This window comes from Pseudophryne corroboree, chromosome 4 (genome assembly GCF_028390025.1).
Source record: "Pseudophryne corroboree isolate aPseCor3 chromosome 4, aPseCor3.hap2, whole genome shotgun sequence".
Lineage (NCBI taxonomy): Eukaryota > Metazoa > Chordata > Amphibia > Anura > Myobatrachidae > Pseudophryne > Pseudophryne corroboree.
Window position 1 is genome coordinate 2,738,073 of NC_086447.1, and position 24,074 is coordinate 2,762,146.

Genomic DNA, 24,074 nt, shown 5'->3' on the forward strand with positions numbered 1-24,074 from the left:
ATAGCTCTATATACAGTATAATGCACAGATATACAGTATTATACAGATCATATGCATGACACTGAGAAAACATGCTACTCCTATGTACACGGGCAGACAGGCCGGAGCATGCACTAGTCACAGACTCTCCCGCTGCAATGGCAACAGCACAGGTAAAAGGAAGAGACTCCGCCTGCAGGATGGATGACAGCACTGTTTTTTCATAGCCACCTGGCACAGAATACGGGGCCCGTGGCACAGCACCAGAGTTACAACACACAGGCCGGTGCAGGGCAGAATGATGCAGTATACAGGGCACACAACCTGCACAGCTTCCCGTTACACACAGGTACACCATGGAAGGGGCAGTGTCTGGTCACAGGTACACCGTGGAAGGGGCAGTGTCTGGTCACAGGTACACCGTGGAAGGGGCAGTATCTGGTTACAGGTACACCGTGGAAGGGGCAGTGTCTGGTTACAGGTACACCGTGGAAGGGGCAGTGTCTGGTTACAGGTACACCGTGGAAGGGGCAGTGTCTGGTTACAGGTACACCGTGGAAGGGGCAGTGTCTGGTTACAGGTACACCGTGGAAGGGGCAGTGTCTGGTTACAGGTACACCGTGGAAGGGGCAGTGTCTGGTTACAGGTACACCGTGGAAGGGGCAGTGTCTGGTTACAGGTACACCGTGGAAGGGGCAGTGTCTGGTTACAGGTACACCGTGGAAGGGGCAGTGTCTGGTTACAGGTACACCGTGGAAGGGGCAGTGTCTGGTTACAGGTACACCGTGGAAGGGGCAGTGTCTGGTTACAGGTACACCGTGGAAGGGGCAGTGTCTGGTTACAGGTACACCGTGGAAGGGGCAGTGTCTGGTTACAGGTACACCGTGGAAGGGGCAGTGTCTGGTTACAGGTACACCGTGGAATGGGGCAATGTCTGGTTCCAGGTACACCGTGGAATGGGGCAGTGTCTGGTTCCAGGTACACCGTGGAAGGGGCAGTGTCTGGTTACAGGTACACCGTGGAATGGGGCAATGTCTGGTTCCAGGTACACCGTGGAAGGGGCAATGTCTGGTTCCAGGTACACCGTGGAAGGGGCAGTGTCTGGTTACAGGTACACCGTGGAAGGGACAGTGTCTGGTTCCAGGTACACCATGGAAGGGGCAGTGTCTGGTTCCAGGTACTAGGCAGTCTGTGCAGCCTGCTCTGCCGCTGACTCTACGCGTGGTCCATGGGGAATGGGCGCTCCGTACTCTAAGCCCAGATAGTACATTCTACTGTGATGGGAATATGCTGGATGGACACTCAGTGCATGCACCAAGGCTCAATGACCTCGCTCAATGGATGACCTTACTCACTAGTGACCTCACTCACCGATGACCTTGCTCACTGGTAGCCTCACTCACTGATGGCGTCACTCACTGGTAACCTTTACACTGATGGCCTTGCTCAATAATGGCCTCACTGAGTGATGGCCTCACTTGCTGGTAACCTCACTCAGCGATGGCCTCATTTGTTGGTAATCTCAGCGATGACCTCACTTGCTGGTAACCTCACTCACCAATGGCCTCACTTGCTGGTAACCTCACTCAGAGATGGCCTCACTTGCTAGTAACCTCACTCAGCGATTGCCTCACTCACCGATGACCTCACTTGTTGGTAATCTCAGCGATGACCTCACTTGCTTGTAACCTCACTCAGCGATGGCCTCACACGCTGGTAACCTCACTCACCGAGGGCCTCAGTCACCGATGACCTCACTTGTTGGTAATCTCAGGGATGACCTCACTTGCTTGTAACCTTACTCAGCGATGACCTCACTTGCTTGTAACCTCACTCAACAATGACCTCACTTGCTGGTAACCTCACTCACCAATGGCCACACTGAGCGATGGCCTCACTTGCTGGTAACCTCACTCAGAGATGGCCTCACTTGCTAGTAACCTCACTCACCAATGGCCTCACGAGCCGGTAACCTCACTCACCAATGGTCTCATTATATCCCACGTATGCACTTAGAGGACTGAACATACATCTATTTGCATATTTTCACCCTGCAAATAAATAGGGGTAATGGGGCCGTAACAGGGCGTTCTCCTGTTCGGAGAGGGTGTCAGTGCACTTGCAGCTATGTAAGGGAGATGGCCAGTAGCGTAAACACACATTTTTCTGTATGAACACCACCGGAGTGTGAGCCCCAATTTCCCCTTATGCCCCCACACACGTTCTCCCCCAGTCTACCTGCACTCCTTACTTATTATACCCCTCATGCAGCTGGGGCGTCTGTGTCTGGTTAGTAGAGGCAGCTTTGCAGAACACTGAGATAAATGCCCATAAAAGATTATAATCCGGGAGATTTCACAAATTGGAACCAAACATATAGAGGTGTGATCCCTGTGTGCGGTACACAATGACAGGACAGAGAACCTACCGGAAACTGACAGCGCTACAGCTAAAGTGTAAGCTCTGTAGAACACTCTAATGTCTGTAGATTCAATACTCTTTGGGTTCATTTCATCAGATTATGGCCCAAATGTAATAGGACTGGATTTGGTAAATGGTGGATTTTTCTGCCATTTCCTCACAGGATTTACAGGCAAATAGGTCGGTTTTGCATTATAAAAATAAACCCTTAAATCATGCAGCACATTTTGTGGAAAATCAGCACTTTTAGAAAATCAGGACCAATGCATTTAGCAGGACAACAGCGCATTACTGATAGATTGCAGGCGTATAGTAGGCGGCAGATCCAGTACAGCCTGGATTTGAGATTTAACTAAAAAATACATAAAAACCCAATAAAATCTGATTGTTAGTCAGGGCTCCCTTGCAGTTTACAGATATGTCCAGTTCTACTTACCAGCTAATCTACCTCCTATCACCACTACTCCATTCTTCCACAGAAACCAGCTGTATCATACTGCGCATTATCTGATAGATACTGTATAACTAAGTCACCCAATCATGCCTCTGCACCACTCATCCGCTAATGGACATTAGAGAGACACCCCACAGCTCAGCTGCCAGGAAGCCTTCCAGATCTTCAGACCTCAATCCCTGGTAGATGTCACCCAATCATTCCTCTGCACTACTCATCCGCTAATGGACATTAGAGAGTCATACCCCACAGCTCAGCTGCCAGGAAGCCTTCCAGATCTTCAGACCTCAATCCCTGGTAGCCATCAACCAATCATTCCTTTGCACCACTCATCCGTTAATGGACATTACAGAGACATACCCCACAGCTCAGCTACCAGGAAGCCTTCCAGATCTTCAGACCTCAATCCCTGGTAGCTGTCACCCAATCATTCCTTTGCACCATTCATCTAGTAATGGAAATTAGAGAGACATATCCCACAGCTCAGCTACCAGGAAGCGTTCCAGATCCACAGACCTCAAACCCTGGTAGATGTGCCCCAATCATTCCTCTGCACCATTCATCCAGTAATGGAAATTAGAGAGACATGCCCCACAGCTCAGCTACCAGGAAGCCTTCCAGATCCACAGACCTCAATCCCTGGTAGATGTCACCCAATCATTCCTCTATCCCAATCATCCAATAATGAACATTAGAAAGCCATACCCTCAGGATTTATGCAAGCACAAATTGCTGTGAATATTCCAGATAAACAGTGCTCAGGTAGAAGGACCTGGTCAGGTACTGTGAGTGACATTGTACATTTGAAGACTTATTACCCATCTAATATAAGCAATCACTAGTTATCACTTTCACTGAAACAATATAACAACGTAAATTAAAGGCACTGATAACATATTAACACTAAAGCAGCAATTAGCTGGTCACGCATTGCTTGCCATATTTGGCCTTATGGTGACCTCTGTGTGGTCCTATGATGACGAACAATAATGATGCACCTCATGGTACAGAAACTCAACATTGTCAGTAATATTTCATAGTATAGTTTATCCCAGAGTAAAATGGCCCCGTTCTCATTATCCCAGAGGAAAATGGCACCCGGTCCTGAACACTTGTCCCCATCATACATAACCGGGAGGACAGTGACACCCGCCCCATCATACTATAACCCGAAGGACAATGATACCCATCATAATATAACCCAGAGGAAAATGGCATCCATCATACTGTAACGCGGGAGAAGTTTCATTCATCTTCGTCATATTACATAGTACCACCATTCCACGTTATTCTGTAGCCAGGGGCAATATGATAATGGAGTAGTCATTCTTCATCAGAGTGGTTCCTAACCTCATTTGGCCATGACCCAGAATCTGGAATTTCATTCTATGTCTTATTGTTGAGGTTTGAATTATTATTGTATCGTTTCACAAATATTACAGTTATTAAAATATAACAATTAAGAAATTAGATATTTTTAGAAAATTATTTTAAAATATAATAGCTAGCAGGTTTATTAGTGGGAGGAGGCAGTGGTCTTGTAGAGGACTCGGCTTGTGGTGCCACATTTATTGGATTATGGCCAATAGGTTAAGAACCCCTATCAGAGCCAAACGGTCCCATCCATTGGATACATCATGAGGGCATGGCTGAAGGTCTCTGAACTGTCCTCCAAGTCTTCTGGTTAGTGAACAAACTCCATGCATTCTGCAGGACGCTATGTGCGGTTATTACATAGTATGTTTGTATGACCAGTGCTGGACCATGCGGCTTCATTTGGTGCAGGTGGATGTCTCAATGTCTTTGGGCCATTACAGGAGCAGTCCCGCAGCCGGTGAGATGCCGTCTCTTGTGGTACAGTGATTCAGATGAGCCCTTGAGGTGTCTCTGCCAGTGGCAGAGTCCTAGTGGTATTGCTATAAGAAGTCTTCGGTCCTTTTTCTACTTCATCCGCCAAGCCCAGGACGAAGGGTACACAAATGGTCCCATAAGTGGACAGCACTATACTTCAATGATGTTGACGGACGGAGCCTTCTTCTAAAAGGAACAATAGAAATACAGATGAAGTTCTGCAGCCGGCCGGACACATGGATACGCTTGTTCCATGGTATAGCGATATTCGCAGCAAAGCTCATACAGGATCAGTGCAGCTACAGGAACAGGTGGGAGCATTAAGAAGCATGCCTCATGGTATAGCGATATTTGCATCAAAGCTCATACAGCATCAGGGCAGCTACAGGACAGGTGGGTGCATTGGAAAGCGTGTTCCATGGTATAGCGATATTCACAGCGACGCTCATACAGCATCAGTGCAGCCACAGGACAGGTGGGAGCATTAAGAAGCATGCCTCATGGTATAGCGATATTCACAGCAAAGCTTATACAGCATCAGGGCAGCTACAGGACAGGTGGGAGCATTGGGAAGCGGGTTCCATGGTATAGCGATATTCACAGCGACGCTCATACAGCATCAGGGCAGCTACAGGATCAGGTGGGAGCATTGGGAAGCGTGTTCCATGGTATAGCGATATTCACAGCAAAGCTTATACAGCATCAGGGCAGCTACAGGACAGGTGGGAGCATTGGGAAGCTTGTTTCATGGTATAGCGATATTTGCAGCAAAGCTCATACAGCATCAGGGCAGCTACAGGAACAGGTGGGAGCATTGGGAAGCGTGTTCCATGGTATAGCGATATTCGCATCAAAGCTTATACAGCATCAGTGCAGCCACAGGACAGGTGGGTGCTGTGAATATCGCTATACCATGGAACATGCTTCCCAATGCACCCACCTGTCCTGTAGCTGCACTGATGCTGTATGAGCTTTGCTGCAAATATCGCTATACCATGGAACATGCTTCCCAATGCTAAGCTCATACAGCATCAGGGCAGCTACAGGACAGGTGGGTGCATTGGAAAGCGTGTTCCATGGTATAGCGATATTCACAGCAAAGCTCACACAGCATCAGGGCAGCTACAGGACAGGTGGGTGCATTGGAAAGCGTGTTCCATGGTATAGCGATATTCACAGCAAAGCTCATACAGCATCAGGGCAGCTACAGGAACAGCTGGGAGCATTGGGAAGCGTGTTCCATGGTATAGCGATATTCACAGCAAAGCTCACACAGCATCAGGGCAGCTACAGGACAGGTGGGTGCATTGGAAAGCGTGTTCCATGGTATAGCAATATTCACAGCAAAGCTCATACAGCATCAGGGCAGCTACAGGAACAGCTGGGAGCATTGGGAAGCGTGTTCCATGGTATAGCGATATTCGCATCAAAGCTTATACAGCATCAGGGCAGCTACAGGAACAGGTGGGAGCATTGGGAAGCGTGATCCATGGTATAGCGATATTCGCATCAAAGCTTATACAGCATCAGTGCAGCTACAGGAACAGGTGGGAGCATTGGGAAGTGTGTTCCATGGTATAGCGATATTTGCAGCAAAGCTCATACAGCATCAGTGCAGCTACAGGACAGGTGGGAGCATTGCGAAGCGTGTTCCATGGTATAGCGATATTTGCAGCAAAGCTTATACAGCATCAGGACAGCTACAGGACAGGTGGGAGCATTGGGAAGCATGTTCCATAGTATAGCGATATTTGCAGCAAAGCTTATACAGCATCAGGGCAGCTACAGGATCAGGTGGGAGCATTGGGGAGCGTGTTCCATGGTATAGCGATATTCACAGCGACGCTCATACAGCATCAGGGCAGCTACAGGACAGGTGGGTGCATTGGGAAGCATGTTCCATGGTATAGCGATATTTGCAGAAAAGCTTATACAGCATCAGGGCAGCTACAGGACAGGTGGGAGCATTGGGAAGCGGGTTCCATGGTATAGTGATATTTGCAGCAAAGCTCATACAGCATCAGTGCAGCTACAGGAACAGGTGGGAGCATTGGGAAGCGGGTTCCATGGTATAGCGATATTCACATCAAAGCTTTTACAGCATCAGGGCAGCTACAGGAACAGGTGGGAGCATTGGGAAGCGGGTTCCATGGTATAGCGATATTCACATCAAAGCTTTTACAGCATCAGGGCAGCTACAGGAACAGGTGGGAGCATTGGGATGCGTGTTTTATGGTATAGCAATATTCGCATCAAAGCTTATACAGCATCAGTGCAGCTACAGGAACAGGTGGGAGCATTGGGAAGCGTGTTCCATGGTATAGCGATATTCACATCAAAGCTTTTACAGCATCAGGGCAGTTACAGGAACAGGTGGGAGCATTGGGAAGCGTGTTCCATGGTATAGCGATATTAGCATCAAAGCTCATACAGCATCAGTGCAGCTACAGGACAGGTGGGAGCATTGGGAAGTGTGTTCTATGGTATAGCGATATTTGCAGCAAAGCTCATACAGCATCAGTGCAGCTACAGGACAGGTGGGAGCATTGCGAAGCGTGTTCCATGGTATAGCGATATTTGCAGCAAAGCTTATACAGCATCAGGACAGGTGGGAGCATTGGGAAGCATGTTCCATAGTATAGCGATATTTGCAGCAAAGCTTATACAGCATCAGGGCAGCTACAGGATCAGGTGGGAGCATTGGGGAGCGTGTTCCATGGTATAGCGATATTCACAGCGACGCTCATACAGCATCAGGGCAGCTACAGGACAGGTGGGTGCATTGGGAAGCATGTTCCATGGTATAGCGATATTTGCAGAAAAGCTTATACAGCATCAGGGCAGCTACAGGACAGGTGGGAGCATTGGGAAGCTTGTTCCATGGTATAGCGATATTTGCAGCAAAGCTCATACAGCATCAGGGCAGCTACAGGAACAGGTGGGAGCATTGGGAAGCGTGTTCCATGGTATAGTGATATTTGCAGCAAAGCTCATACAGCATCAGTGCAGCTACAGGAACAGGTGGGAGCATTGGGAAGCAGGTTCCATGGTATAGCGATATTCACATCAAAGCTTTTACAGCATCAGGGCAGCTACAGGAACAGGTGGGAGCATTGGGATGCGTGTTTTATGGTATAGCGATATTCACAGCAAAGCTCATACAGAATCAGTGCAGCTACAGGAACAGGTGGGAGCATTGGGAAGCGTGTTCCATGGTATAGCGATATTCACAGCAAAGCTTATACAGCATCAGGGCAGCTACAGGATCAGGTGGGAGCATTGGGAAGCGGGTTCCATGGTATAGCGATATTCACAGCAAAGCTCATACAGCATCAGGGCAGCTACAGGAACAGGTGAGAGCATTGGGAAGCGGGTTCCATGGTATAGCGATATTCACAGCAAAGCTCATACAGCATCAGGGCAGCTACAGGAACAGGTGGGAGCATTAAGAAGCATGCCTCATGGTATAGCGATATTCACAGCAAAGCTTATACAGCATCAGTGCAGCTACAGGAACAGGTGGGAGCATTGGGAAGCGGGTTCCATGGTATAGCGATATTTGCAGCAAAGCTTATACAGCATCAGTATACAGCATCAGTGCAGCTACAGGAACAGGTGGGAGCATTGGGAAGCGTGTTCCATGGTATAGCGATATTCACAGCGACGCTCATACAGCATCAGGGCAGCTACAGGATCAGGTGGGAGCATTGGGAAGCGTGTTCCATGGTATAGCGATATTCACAGCGACGCTCATACAGCATCAGGGCAGCTACAGGACAGGTGGGTGCATTGGGAAGCGTGTTCCATGGTATAGCGATATTAGCATCAAAGCTCATACAGCATCAGGGCAGCTACAGGAACAGGTGGGAGCATTGGGAAGCGTGTTCCATGGTATAGCGATATTTGCAGCAAAGCTTATACAGCATCAGTATACAGCATCAGTGCAGCTACAGGACAGGTGGGAGCATTGGGAAGCGTGTTCCATGGTATAGCGATATTAGCATCAAAGCTCATACAGCATCAGGGCAGCTACAGGAACAGGTGGGAGCATTGGGAAGCGTGTTCCATGGTATAGCGATATTCACATCAAAGCTCATACAGCATCAGGGCAGTTACAGGAACAGGTGGGAGCATTGGGAAGCATGTTCCATGGTATAGCGATATTCACATCAAAGCTCATACAGCATCAGGGCAGCTACAGGATCAGGTGGGAGCATTGGGAAGCGTGTTCCATGGTATAGCGATATTCACAGCAAAGCTCATACAGCATCAGGGCAGCTACAGGACAGGTGGGAGCATTGGGAAGCGTGTTCCATGGTATAGCGATATTCACATCAAAGCTCATACAGCATCAGGGCAGCTACAGGACAGGTGGGAGCATTGGGAAGCGGGTTCCATGGTATAGCGATATTCGCAGCAAAGCTTATACAGCATCAGGGCAGCTACAGGATCAGGTGGGAGCATTGGGGAGCGTGTTCCATGGTATAGCGATATTTGCAGCAAAGCTCATACAGCATAAGTGTAGCTACAGGATCAGGTGGGAGCATTGGGAAGCGTGTTCCATGGTATAGCGATATTCACATCAAAGCTCATACAGCATCAGGGCAGCTACAGGATCAGGTGGGAGCATTGGGAAGCGTGTTCCATGGTATAGCGATATTCACATCAAAGCTCATACAGCATCAGGGCAGCTACAGGACAGGTGGGAGTATTGGGAAGCGTGTTCCATGGTATAGCGATATTCACATCAAAGCTCATACAGCATCAGGGCAGCTACAGGAACAGGTGGGAGCATTGGGAAGCGGGTTCCATATACAATATATAGGGTGATACAGCAGACATAACAGTGATTGGCCTTCTCTACGCCCACTGTGTACAGAGTCTGCGCACACCTATCCCCATTGTGGCGAGATTCCTGCGCTGTGCACTTCGCATGTCGGGCCTGATATTGAGGTGGACGCTATTTGCTGCAGCGGCAATTCGGAGATATGCTCAGACATCAGGAGGCGCCCTCTGCCGCCATCACAGATCTGAGCGCTGCGTCTAACGACGGACTGTTCATGACGGACGCAGTCATCGCTCATCTGAGTACGTGTAATATTACTGAAATGGGCATCAGAACGCCTCTTCCAGGCCAGCAAATCTGAATGAGAACATGCAGACCCTGGGGTCAGTACGCTGCAGAATAGGGTTTCAGGCACTACGAGCGATCTCCAGGACGGTTCTCCACATGCGCAGTACGGGACCTGGGAATGCGCAGTACACCCGCCATTGGGGTGCATGCAACTCTGACCCAGCCCACAGTACACGGGGTACATAGGGTACACTTCTATATACAGCTGCCCCGCATCTGTGGGCTACATGTACAAACACCTGGTATTTACCCTGCATGCAAACACGATCTGGGGGCAGGAGAGGGATACTCTGATCTGAGGGGGCAGGAGAGGGATACTCTGATCTTAGGGGGCAGGAGAGGGATACTCTGATCTGAGGGGGCAGGAGAGGGATACTCTGATCTGAGGGGGCAGGGGAGGGATACTCTAATATGAGGGGGCAGGGGAGGGATACTCTAATATGAGGGGGCAGGGGAGGGATACTCTGATCTGAGGGGGCAGGGGAGGGATACTCTGATCTGAGGGGGCAGGAGAGGGATACTCTGATATGAGGGGGCAGGGGAGGGATACTCTGATCTGAGGGGGCAGGGGAGGGGTACTCTGATCTGGGGGCAGGAGAGGGATACTCTGATCTGAGTGGCAGGAGAGGGATACTCTGATCTGGGGGCAGGAGAGGGATACTCTGATCTGAGTGGCAGGAGAGGGATACTCTGATCTGGGGGCAGGAGAGGGATACTCTGATCTGAGTGGCAGGAGAGGGATACTCTGATCTGGGGGCAGGAGAGGGATACTCTGATCTGAGGGGGCAGGAGAGGGATACTCTGATCTGGGTGGCAGGAGAGGGATACTCTGATCTGGGTGGCAGGAGAGGGATACTCTGATCTGGGTGGCAGGAGAGGGATACTCTGATCTGGGGGGCAGGAGAGGGATACTCTGATCTGGGGGGCAGGAGAGGGATACTCTGATCTGGGGGGCAGGAGAGGGATACTCTGATCTGGGGGGGGGGGGCAGGAGAGGGATACTCTGATCTGAGGGGGCAGGAGAGGGATACTCTGATCTGGGGGGCAGGAGAGGGATACTCTGATCTGAGGGGGCAGGGGAGGGATACTCTGATCTGAGGGGGCAGGGGAGGTATACTCTGATCTGAGGGGGCAGGAGAGGGATACTCTGATCTGAGGGGGCAGGAGAGGGATACTCTGATCTGAGGGGGCAGGAGAGGGATACTCTGATCTGAGGGGGCAGGAGAGGGATACTCTGATCTGAGGGGGCAGGAGAGGGATACTCTGATCTGGGGGGGCAGGAGAGGGATACTCTGATCTGAGGGGGCAGGGGAGGGATACTCTGATCTGAGGGGGCAGGGGAGGGATACTCTGATCTGAGGGGGCAGGAGAGGGATACTCTGATCTGAGGGGGCAGGAGAGGGATACTCTGATCTGAGGGGGCAGGAGAGGGATACTCTGATCTGAGGGGGCAGGAGAGGGATACTCTGATCTTTGGGGCAGGAGAGGGATACTCTGATCTGAGGGGGCAGGGGAGGGATACTCTGATTTGGGGGGGCAGGGGAGGGATACTCTGATCTTAGGGGGCAGGAGAGGGATACTCTGATCTTAGGGGGCAGGAGAGGGATACTCTGATCTTAGGGGGCAGGAGAGGGATACTCTGATCTTAGGGGGCAGGAGAGGGATACTCTGATCTAAAGTGGCAGGAGAGGGATACTCTGATCTGAGGGGGCAGGAGAGGGATACTCTGATCTGGGTGGCAGGAGAGGGATACTCTGATCTGGGTGGCAGGAGAGGGATACTCTGATCTGGGTGGCAGGAGAGGGATACTCTGATCTGGGGGGCAGGAGAGGGATACTCTGATCTGGGGGGCAGGAGAGGGATACTCTGATCTGGGGGGTAGGAGAGGGATACTCTGATCTGAGGGGGCAGGAGAGGGATACTCTGATCTGGGGGGCAGGAGAGGGATACTCTGATCTGGGGGGCAGGAGAGGGATACTCTGATCTGAGGGGGCAGGGGAGGGATACTCTGATCTGAGGGGGCAGGGGAGGTATACTCTGATCTGAGGGGGCAGGAGAGGGATACTCTGATCTGAGGGGGCAGGAGAGGGATACTCTGATCTGAGGGGGCAGGAGAGGGATACTCTGATCTGAGGGGGCAGGAGAGGGATACTCTGATCTGAGGGGGCAGGAGAGGGATACTCTGATCTGGGGGGGCAGGAGAGGGATACTCTGATCTGAGGGGGCAGGGGAGGGATACTCTGATCTGAGGGGGCAGGGGAGGGATACTCTGATCTGAGGGGGCAGGAGAGGGATACTCTGATCTGAGGGGGCAGGAGAGGGATACTCTGATCTGAGGGGGCAGGAGAGGGATACTCTGATCTGAGGGGGCAGGAGAGGGATACTCTGATCTTTGGGGCAGGAGAGGGATACTCTGATCTGAGGGGGCAGGGGAGGGATACTCTGATTTGGGGGGGCAGGGGAGGGATACTCTGATCTTAGGGGGCAGGAGAGGGATACTCTGATCTTAGGGGGCAGGAGAGGGATACTCTGATCTTAGGGGGCAGGAGAGGGATACTCTGATCTTAGGGGGCAGGAGAGGGATACTCTGATCTAAAGTGGCAGGAGAGGGATACTCTGATCTGAGGGGGCAGGGGATGGATACTCTGATCTGAGGAGGCAGGAGAGGGATACTCTGATCTGAGGGGGCAGGGGATGGATACTCTGATATGAGGAGGCAGGAGAGGGATACTCTGATCTGAGGGGGCAGGAGAGGGATACTCTGATCTGAGGGGGCAGGAGAGGGATACTCTGATCTTTGGGGCAGGAGAGGGATACTCTGATCTGAGGGGGCAGGAGAGGGATACTCTGATCTGAGGGGGCAGGGGAGGGATACTCTGATCTGAGGGGGCAGGGGAGGGATACTCTGATCTGAGGGGGCAGGAGAGGGATACTCTGATCTGAGGGGGCAGGAGAGGGATACTCTGATCTGGGGGGCAGGAGAAGGATACTCTGATCTGGGTGGCAGGAGAGGGATACTCTGATCTGGGGTGGCAGGAGAGGGATACTCTGATCTGGGGGGGGGGGGGGGCAGGAGAGGGATACTCTGATCTGAGGGGGCAGGAGAGGGATACTCTGATCTGGGGGGCAGGAGAGGGATACTCTGATCTGGGGGCAGGAGAGTGATACTCTGATCTGGGGGCAGGAGAGGGATACTCTGATCTGGGGGGCAGGAGAGGGATACTCTGATCTGAGTGGCAGGAGAGGGATACTCTGATCTGGGGGCAGGAGAGGGATACTCTGATCTGGGGCTGCAGGAGAGGGATACTCTAATCTGAGGGCAGGGGAGGGAAACTCTGATCTGAGGGGGTAGGAGAGGGATACTCTGATCTGAGGGGGCAGGAGAGGGATGCTCTGATCTGAGTGGCAGGAGAGGGATACTCTGATCTGAGTGGCAGGAGAGGGATACTCTGATCTGGGGGCAGGAGAGGGATACTCTGATCTGAGTGGCAGGAGAGGGATACTCTGATCTGAGGGGGCAGGGGAGGGATACTCTGATCTGAGGGGGCAGGAGAGGGATACTCTGATCTTTGGGGCAGGAGAGGGATACTCTGATCTGAGGGGGCAGGAGAGGGATACTCTGATCTGAGGGGGCAGGAGAGGGATACTCTGATCTGAGGGGGCAGGAGAGGGATACTCTGATCTGAGGGGGCAGGAGAGGGATACTCTGATCTGAGGGGGCAGGAGAGGGATACTCTGATCTGGGGGGGCAGGAGAGGGATTCTCTGATCTGAGGGGGGCAGATGAGGGATACTCTGATCTGGGGGGGTAGGGGAGGGATACTCTGATCTGAGGGCAGGGGAGGGATACTCTGATCTGGGGCTGCAGGAGAGGGATACTCTGATCTGAGGGGGCAGGAGAGAGATACTCTGATCTGAGGGGGTAGGGGAGGGATACTCTGATCTGAGGGGGCAGGAGAGGGATACTCTGATCTGGGGGGGGGGGCAGGAGAGGGATACTCTGATCTGGGGGGCAGGAGAGGGATACTCTGATCTGGGGGCAGGAGAGGGATACTCTGATCTGAGTGGCAGGAGAGGGATACTCTGATCTGGGGGCAGGAGAGGGATACTCTGATCTGAGTGGCAGGAGAGGGATACTCTGATCTGGGGGCAGGAGAGGGATACTCTGATCTGAGTGGCAGGAGAGGGATACTCTGATCTGGGGGCAGGAGAGGGATACTCTGATCTGGGGGGGGGCAGGAGAGGGATACTCTGATCTGGGGGCAGGAGAGGGATACTCTGATCTGGGGCTGCAGGAGAGGGATACTCTAATCTGAGGGCAGGGGAGGGAAACTCTGATCTGAGGGGGCAGGAGAGGGATACTCTGATCTGGGTGGCAGGAGAGGGATACTCTGATCTGGGTGGCAGGAGAGGGATACTCTGATCTGGGAGGCAGGAGAGGGATACTCTGATCTGGGTGGCAGGAGAGGGATACTCTGATCTGAGGGGGCAGGGGAGGGATACTCTGATCTTTGGGGCAGGAGAGGGATACTCTGATCTGAGGGGGCAGGAGAGGGATACTCTGATCTGGGTGGCAGGGGAGGGATACTCTGATCTGAGGGGGCAGGGGAGGGATATTCTGATCTGAGGGGGCAGGAGAGGGATACTCTGATCTGAGGGGGCAGGAGAGGGATACTCTGATCTGAGGGGGCAGGGGAGGGATACTCTGATCTGAGGGGGCAGGAGAGGGATACTCTGATCTGAGGGGGCAGGAGAGGGATACTCTGATCTGAGGGGTCAGGAGAGGGATACTCTGATCTGGGGGGGCAGGAGAGGGATTCTCTGATCTGAGGGGGGCAGATGAGGGATACTCTGATCTGGGGGGGTAGGGGAGGGATACTCTGATCTGAGGGCAGGGGAGGGATACTCTGATCTGGGGCTGCAGGAGAGGGATACTCTGATCTGAGGGGGCAGGAGAGAGATACTCTGATCTGAGGGGGTAGGGGAGGGATACTCTGATCTGAGGGGGCAGGAGAGGGATACTCTGATCTGGGGGGGGGGCAGGAGAGGGATACTCTGATCTGGGGGGCAGGAGAGGGATACTCTGATCTGGGGGCAGGAGAGGGATACTCTGATCTGAGTGGCAGGAGAGGGATACTCTGATCTGGGGGCAGGAGAGGGATACTCTGATCTGAGTGGCAGGAGAGGGATACTCTGATCTGGGGGCAGGAGAGGGATACTCTGATCTGAGTGGCAGGAGAGGGATACTCTGATCTGGGGGCAGGAGAGGGATACTCTGATCTGGGGGCAGGAGAGGGATACTCTGATCTGGGGGGGGGCAGGAGAGGGATACTCTGATCTGGGGGGCAGGAGAGGGATACTCTGATCTGGGGCTGCAGGAGAGGGATACTCTAATCTGAGGGCAGGGGAGGGATACTCTGATCTGAGGGGGCAGGAGAGGGATACTCTGATCTGGGTGGCAGGAGAGGGATACTCTGATCTGGGTGGCAGGAGAGGGATACTCTGATCTGGGAGGCAGGAGAGGGATACTCTGATCTGGGGGGCAGGAGAGGGATACTCTGATCTGGGGGGCAGGAGAGGGATACTCTGATCTGGGGGGCAGGAGAGGGATACTCTGATCTGGGGGGCAGGAGAGGGATACTCTGATCTGGGGGGCAGAAGAGGGATACTCTGATCTGGGGGGGGGGGCAGGAGAGGGATACTCTGATCTGAGGGGGCAGGAGAGGGATACTCTGATCTGGGGGGCAGGAGAGGGATACTCTGATCTGAGGGGGCAGGAGAGGGATACTCTGATCTGAGGGGGCAGGAGAGGGATACTCTGATCTGAGGGGGCAGGAGAGGGATACTCTGATCTGAGGGGGGGTAGGGGAGGGATACTCTGATCTGAGGGGGGGTAGGGGAGGGATACTCTGATCTGAGGGGGGTAGGGGAGGGATACTCTGATCTGAGGGGGCAGGAGAGGGATACTCTGATCTGGGGGGGGGGGCAGGAGAGGGATACTCTGATCTGGGGGGCAGGAGAGGGATACTCTGATCTGAGTGGCAGGAGAGGGATACTCTGATCTGAGGGGGCAGGGGAGGGATACTCTGATCTTTGGAGCAGGAGAGGGATACTCTGATTTGGGGGGGCAGGGGAGGGATACTCTGATCTGAGGGGGCAGGAGAGGGATACTCTGATCTTTGGGGCAGGAGAGGGATACTCTGACTTGGGGGGGCAGGGGAGGGATACTCTGATCTGAGGGGGCAGGGGAGGGATACTCTGATCTTTGGGGCAGGAGAGGGATACTCTGATCTGAGGGGGGCAGGAGAGGGATTCTCTGATCTGAGGGGGGCAGGAGAGGGATATTCTGATCTGAGGGGGGCAGGAGAGGGATACTCTGATCTGAGGGGGGCAGGAGAGGGATACTCTGATCTGGGGGGGGGGCTGGAGAGGGATACTCTGATCTGAGGGGGCAGGAGAGGGATACTCTGATCTAAGGGGGGCAGGAGAGGGATACTCTGATCTGAGAGGGATACTCTGATCTGAGTGGGCAGGGGAGGGATACTCTGATCTGAGTGGCAGGAGAGGGATACTCTGATCTGGGGGCAGGAGAGGGATACTCTGATCTGGGGGGGGGGCAGGAGAGGGATACTCTGATCTGGGGCTGCAGGAGAGGGATACTCTGATCTGAGGGCAGGGGAGGGATACTCTGATCTGAGGGGGCAGGAGAGGGATACTCTGATCTGGGTGGCAGGAGAGGGATACTCTGATCTGGGTGGCAGGAGAGGGATACTCTGATCTGGGGGGCAGGAGAGGGATACTCTGATCTGGGGGGGGGGGGCAGGAGAGGGATACTCTGATCTGAGGGGGCAGGAGAGGGATACTCTGATCTGAGTGGGGCAGGAGAGGGATACTCTGATCTGAGGGGGCAGGAGAGGGATACTCTGATCTGAGGGGGCAGGAGAGGGATACTCTGATCTGAGGGGGCAGGAGAGGGATACTCTGATCTGAGGGGGGGTAGGGGAGGGATACTCTGATCTGAGGGGGGTAGGGGAGGGATACTCTGATCTGGGGGGGGGGGGGGCAGGAGAGGGATACTCTGATCTGGGGGGCAGGAGAGGGATACTCTGATCTGGGGGGCAGGAGAGGGATACTCTGATCTGAGTGGCAGGAGAGGGATACTCTGATCTGAGGGGGCAGGGGAGGGATACTCTGATCTGAGGGGGCAGGGGAGGGATACTCTGATCTTTGGAGCAGGAGAGGGATACTCTGATTTTGGGGGGCAGGGGAGGGTTACTCTGATCTGAGGGGGCAGGAGAGGGATACTCTGATCTTTGGGGCAGGGGAGGGATACTCTGATCTGAGGGGGCAGGAGAGGGATACTCTGATCTGGGGGGCAGGAGAGGGATACTCTGATCTGGGGGCAGGAGAGGGATACTCTGATCTGAGTGGCAGGAGAGGGATACTCTGATCTGGGGGCAGGAGAGGGATACTCTGATCTGGGGGCAGGAGAGGGATACTCTGATCTGGGGGGCAGGAGAGGGATACTCTGATCTGAGGGGGTAGGAGAGGGATACTCTGATCTGAGGGGGCAGGAGAGGGATACTCTGATCTGAGGGGGCAGGAGAGGGATACTCTGATCTGAGGGGGCAGGAGAGGGATACTCTGATCTGAGGGGGCAGGAGAGGGATACTCTGATCTGAGGGGGCAGGAGAGGGATACTCTGATCTGAGGGGGCAGGAGAGGGATACTCTGATCTGAGGGGGCAGGAGAGGGATACTCTGATCTGAGGGGGCAGGAGAGGGATACTCTGATCTGAGGGGGCAGGAGAGGGATACTCTGATCTGAGGGGGCAGGAGAGGGATACTCTGATCTGAGGGGGTAGGAGAGGGATACTCTGATCTGAGGGGGCAGGAGAGGGATACTCTGATCTGAGGGGGCAGGAGAGGGATACTCTGATCTGAGGGGGCAGGAGAGAGATACTCTGATCTGAGGGGGCAGGAGAGGGATACTCTGATCTGAGGGGGCAGGAGAGGGATACTCTGATCTGAGGGGGCAGGAGAGGGATACTCTGATCTGAGGGGGCAGGGGAGGGATACTCTGATCTGAGGGGGCAGGAGAGGGATACTCTGATCTGAGGGGGCAGGAGAGGGATACTCTGATCTGAGGGGGCAGGAGAGGGATACTCTGATCTGAGGGGGCAGGAGAGGGATACTCTGATCTGAGGGGGCAGGAGAGGGATACTCTGATCTGGGGGGGCAGGAGAGGGATTCTCTGATCTGAGGGGGGCAGATGAGGGATACTCTGATCTGGGGGGGGGGGGGGGAGGGATACTCTGATCTGAGGGGGCAGGAGAGGGATACTCTGATCTGGGGGGGGGGGGGGCAGGAGAGGGATACTCTGATCTGGGGGGCAGGAGAGGGATACTCTGATCTGGGGGCAGGAGAGGGATACTCTGATCTGAGTGGCAGGAGAGGGATACTCTGATCTGAGTGGCAGGAGAGGGATACTCTGATCTGAGTGGCAGGAGAGGGATACTCTGATCTGAGTGGCAGGAGAGGGATACTCTGATCTGAGTGGCAGGAGAGGGATACTCTGATCTGGGGGCAGGAGAGGGATACTCTGATCTGGGGGGGGGGCAGGAGAGGGATACTCTGATCTGGGGGGCAGGAGAGGGATACTCTGATCTGGGGCTGCAGGAGAGGGATACTCTAATCTGAGGGCAGGGGAGGGATACTCTGATCTGAGGGGGCAGGAGAGGGATACTCTGATCTGGGTGGCAGGAGAGGGATACTCTGATCTGGGAGGCAGGAGAGGGATACTCTGATCTGGGAGGCAGGAGAGGGATACTCTGATCTGGGGGGCAGGAGAGGGATACTCTGATCTGGGGGGCAGGAGAAGGATACTCTGATCTGGGGGGCAGGAGAGGGATACTCTGATCTGGGGGGCAGGAGAGGGATACTCTGACTTGGGGGGGCAGGGGAGGGATACTCTGATCTGAGGGGGCAGGGGAGGGATACTCTGATCTTTGGGGCAGGAGAGGGATACTCTGATCTGAGGGGGGCAGGAGAGGGATTCTCTGATCTGAGGGGGGCAGGAGAGGGATACTCTGATCTGGGGGGGCAGGAGAGGGATACTCTGATCTGGGGGGGGCAGGAGAGGGATACTCTGATCTGGGGGGCAGGAGAGGGATACTCTGATCTGGGTGGCAGGAGAGGGATACTCTGATCTGGGGGGTGCAGGAGAGGGATACTCTGATCTGAGGGGGTAGGAGAGGGGTACTCTGATCTGGGGGGGGGGGCAGGAGAGGGATACTCTGATCTGAGGGGGCAGGAGAGGGATACTCTGATCTGAGGGGGGCAGGAGAGGGATACTCTGATCTGAGGGGGAAGGAGAGGGATACTCTGATCTGGGGGGGCAGGGGAGGGATACTCTGATCTGGGGGGGGGGCAGGAGAGGGATACTCTGATTAGGGGGGGGCAGGGGGAGGAATACTCTGATCTGCGGGGGCACGTAGTTACTTTCTGTGATAGAGATACCCCATGGGGTAAATGATACTGCCCTTTGCTGGCTGAGCACCTACCTTCCGCAGTAAGCCGCCCGTCTGCCGCTCCGGAGTGCTCTGCTCTGACGATGGCTTCGCCTTTTCCTTGTTGTTGTTGGAATCATTGTCCTTAATGATATCGTACTGACGGCAGAACAGCGCAATGACCGCTATATACAGAGAAACAGGCAGCATTAGGTCTGGTGTCTGTGTATTAGGAGGAGGGGACAGGTCTGGTGTCTGTGTATTAGAAGGAGGGGACAGGTCTGATGTCTGTGTATTAGGAGGAGGGGACAGGTCTGATGTCTGTGTATCAGGAGGGGGGCAGGTCTGGTGTCTGTATCAGGAGGAGGGGACAGGTCTGGTGTCTGTGTATCAGGAGGAGGAGACAGGTCTGGTGTCTGTGTATCAGGAGGAGGGGACAGGTCTGGTGTCTGTGTATCAGGAGTAGGGTACAGGTCTGGTGTCTGTATCAGGAGGAGGGGACAGGTCTGGTGTTTGTGTATCAGGAGGAGGGGACAGGTCTGGTGTCTGTGTATTAGGAGGAGGGGACAGGTCTGATGTCTGTATTAGGTGGATGGGACAGGTCTGGTGTCTGTGTATCAGGAGGAGGAGACAGGTCTGGTGTCTGTGTATCAGGAGGAGGGGACAGGTCTGGTGTCTGTGTATCAGGAGGAGGGTACAGGTCTGGTGTCTGTGTATCAGGAGGAGGGGACAGGTCTGGTGTCTGTGTATCAGGAGGAGGGGACAGGTCTGGTGTCTGTGTATTAGGAGGAGGGGACAGGTCTGATGTCTGTATTAGGTGGATGGGACAGGTCTGGTGTCTGTGTATTAGGAGGAGGGGACAGGCCTGGTGTCTGTGTATTAGGAGGAGGGGACAGGTCTGGTGTCTGTGTATCAGGAGGAGGGGACAGGTCTGGTGTCTGTGTATTAGGAGGAGGGGACAGGTCTGGTGTCTGTGTATCAGGAGGAGGGGACAGGTCTGGTGTCTGTGTATCAGGAGGGGGGGCAGGTCTGGTGTCTGTATCAGGAGGAGGGGACAGGTCTGGTGCCTGTGTATTAGGAGGAGGGGACAGGTCTGGTGTCTGTGTATCAGGAGGAGGAGACAGGTCTGGTGTCTGTGTATCAGGAGGAGGGGACAGGTCTGGTGTCTGTGTATCAGGAGGAGGGGACAGGTCTGGTGTCTGTGTATTAGGAGGAGGGGACAGGTCTGGTGTCTGTGTATCAGGAGGAGGGGACAGGTCTGATGTCTGTATTAGGTGGATGGGACAGGTATGGTGTCTGTGTATTAGGAGGAGGGGACAGGTCTGGTGTCTGTGTATTAGGAGGAGGGGACAGGTCTGGTGTCTGTGTATTAGGAGGAGGGGACAGGTCTGGTGTCTGTGTATCAGGAGGAGGGGACAGGTCTGGTGTATGTGTATCAGGAGGGGGGGCAGGTCTGGTGTCTGTATCAGGAGGAGGAGGGGACAGGTCTGGTGCCTGTGTATTAGGAGGAGGGGACAGGTCTGGTGTCTGTGTATCAGGAGGAGGGGACAGGTCTGGTGTCTGTGTATTAGGAGGAGGGGACAGGTCTGGTGTCTGTGTATCAGGAGGAGGGGACAGGTCTGGTGTCTGTGTATCAGTAGGGGGGGCAGGTCTGGTGCCTGTGTATTAGGAGGAGGGGACAGGTCTGGTGTCTGTGTATCAGGAGGAGGAGACAGGTCTGGTGTCTGTGTATCAGGAGGAGGAGACAGGTCTGGTGTCTGTGTATCAGGAGGAGGAGACAGGTCTGGTGTCTGTGTATCAGGAGGAGGGGACAGGTCTGGTGTCTGTGTATCAGGAGGAGGGGACAGGTCTGGTGTCTGTGTATTAGGAGGAGGGGACAGGTCTGGTGTCTGTGTATCAGGAGGAGGGGACAGGTCTGGTGTCTGTGTATCAGGAGGAGGGGACAGGTCTGGTGTCTGTGTATTAGGAGGAGGGGACAGGTCTGATGTCTGTATTAGGTGGATGGGACAGGTCTGGTGTCTGTGTATTAGGAGGAGGGGACAGGTCTGGTGTCTGTGTATTAGAAGGAGGGGACAGGTCTGGTGTCTGTGTATTAGGAGGAAGGAACAGGTCTGGTGTCCGTGTATTAGGAGGAGGGGACAGGTCTGGTGTCTGTGTATTAGGAGGAGGGGACAGGTCTGGTGTCTGTGTATTAGATCGCCACTATCTGTGTAATTCCTTCTCTCGAAGTATGTCGTCTCCTCGGGCACAATTTCTAGACTGAGTCTGGTAGTAGGGGCATAGAGGGAGGAGCCAGCCCACACTTTTAAACTCTTAAAGTGGTAATGGCTCCTTGTGGACCCGTCTATACCCCATGGTACTAATATGGACCCCAGCATCCTCTACGGACTACGAGAATAGGATTTACCAGCAGGTAATTAAAATCTTATTATATATACACACAGTATATGTACTGATATAACAAAACCAGTTGAATATTTACCTTTTATCACCATGTACTCTATAATAACAGATTGCTGTATGTAGCCTTAGTATTGTAGTATAAACAGTTGTGTTATATTATCTGTTACACCAGGTAATGTCTTCATGTTACACCTAGTTTTCTATTGTTTACTTATGCCAAGAGGATACATCTATGTGTAGTCTAGATGTGTGGAAAAACGATATTTATGGTAAGAACTTACCTTTGTTAAATCTCTTTTTGTAAGGTACACTGTGCTCCACAAGGATAGACATTTTGGGTGTAGAGTAGGATCTTGATCCGAGGTACCAACAGGCTCAAAGTTTTGACTGTTCCCAGAATGCACAGCGCCGCTTCCCATATCACCCCGCCTCCCAGCACAGGAGCTCAGTTTTTAGTTAACCAGCCCAATGCAGTAGCAGGAAAAGAGATGACAACGGTTGGTAGCCACATACACCACACACTCACCGCAGGAGAGGGTGTCAGGGGCTATGCCAATACCAACCCAAAGAAGCTAAGTGCGTCAGGGTGGGCGCCTTGTGGAGCCCAGTGTACCTCGCAGAAAGAGATTTAACAAAGGTAAGTTCTTACCATAAATCTCGTTTTCTGCTGCGGGGTACACTGGGCTCCACAAGGATAGACATTGGGGATGTCCTAAAGCAGTTCCTTATGGGAGGGGACGCATTGTAGCGGGCACAAGAACCCGGCGTCCAAAGGAAGTATCCTGGGAAGCGGCAGTATCGAAGGCATAGAACCTTATGAACGTGTTCTCTGAGGACCACGTAGCCGCCTTGCACAATTGTTCAAGGGTCGCACCACAGTGGGCCGCCCAAGAAGGTCCAACAGACCGAGTAGAATGGGCCGTAATGTGAGCAGGAGCCGACAGACCAGCCCTTACATAAGCATGTGCAATCACCATTCTAATCCATCTGGCCAAAGTTTGCTTGTGAGCAGGCCAGCCCTGTTTGTGAAATCCAAACAGTACAAAGAGAGAATCAGATTTCCTAATAGAAGCAGTTCTCTCCACATAGATGCGGAGAGCCCATACCACATCCAAAGACCGCTCTTTGGGAGACAGATCAGGAGAAACAAGTGCCGGAACCACAATCTCCTGGTTAAGGTGGAACGAGGAAACCACCTTAGGTAAATATCCGGGACGAGTGCTAAGAACCGCCTGGTCACGGTGAAATATCAGATATGGGGAACTACAGGACAAGGCACCCAAATCCAACACTCTTCTAGCTGAAGCAATAGCCAGCAGAAACACCACCTTAAGGGAAAGCCACTTAAGATCAGCTGAACCAAGAGGTTCAAACGGAGACTCTTGTAACGCCTCCAAAACCACCGACAAGTCCCAAGAGCCACAGGCGGGACATAGGGAGGTTGGATACGCAACACACCCTGAGTAAAGGTATGCACATCAGGTAAGGTCGCAATTTTTCTCTGAAACCACACCGACAAGGCAGAAATATGAACCTTGAGGGAGGCCAGACGCAGACCTAAGTCCAGGCCCTGCTGAAGAAAAGCCAACAACTTGGCCGTACTAAACTTGGAAGCGTCATAATTGTTAGATGCGCACCAAACAAAGTAAGAATGCCAGACACTATAGTAAATCCGAGCAGAAGCCGGTTTCCGGGCCCGCAACATAGTTTGAATGACCGCCTCAGAAAACCCTTTAGCCCTCAAGACGGAAGCTTCAAGAGCCACGCCGTCAAAGACAGCCGGGCTAGGTCCTGGTAGACACAGGGGCCCTGAACGAGAAGGTCTAGGCGTTGAGGAAGTAGAATTGGACGCTCTGAGGATAGACCCTGCAGGTCTGAGAACCAGTGCTGTCTGGGTCACACCGGAGCTATGAGAAGCAGAATCCCTCTTTTTGCTTGAACTTCCAAATTACCCTGGGCAGGAGAGTGACACCGGAGGGAACACGTACGGCAGCCGAAACCTCCACGGCACCGTCAGCGCATCCACAAATGCTGCTTGAGGATCCCTTGTCCATGCTCCGAAGACCGGATCCTTGTGATTGTGTTGAGACGCCATCAGATCTACGTCTGGAAGGCCCCACCTTTCCACGAGGAGTTGAAACACTTCTGGATGGAGGCCCCACTCGCCGGCATGTACGTCCTGACGACTGAGAAAGTCCGCTTCCCAATTCAGGACTCCCGGAATGAAGATTGCCAATATGGCCGGTAGATGGCGTTCCGCCCAATGTAGAATCCGTGAGACTTCCTTCATTGCCAGATGGCTTTGAGTGCCGCCTTGATGATTTA

The 24,074-nt window shown here is 53.3% G+C and overlaps 1 protein-coding gene across 1 annotated transcript in view; it reads right to left on the bottom strand.

Moving 5' to 3' along the window:
* Positions 1 to 3,549: 3,549 nt before the first annotated feature.
* Positions 3,550 to 24,074, bottom strand: part of FNDC4 (fibronectin type III domain containing 4) — a 149,862-nt gene continuing 129,337 nt past the window's right edge. The window contains exons 6-7 of the mRNA XM_063914915.1: positions 19,401 to 19,531; positions 3,550 to 4,891 (exon numbers count right to left, since the gene is read on the bottom strand). Coding sequence (XP_063770985.1) covers positions 4,856 to 4,891; positions 19,401 to 19,531 — 167 coding nt within the window. The 3' untranslated portion in view covers positions 3,550 to 4,855. The remainder of the gene's footprint in view (positions 4,892 to 19,400; positions 19,532 to 24,074) is intronic.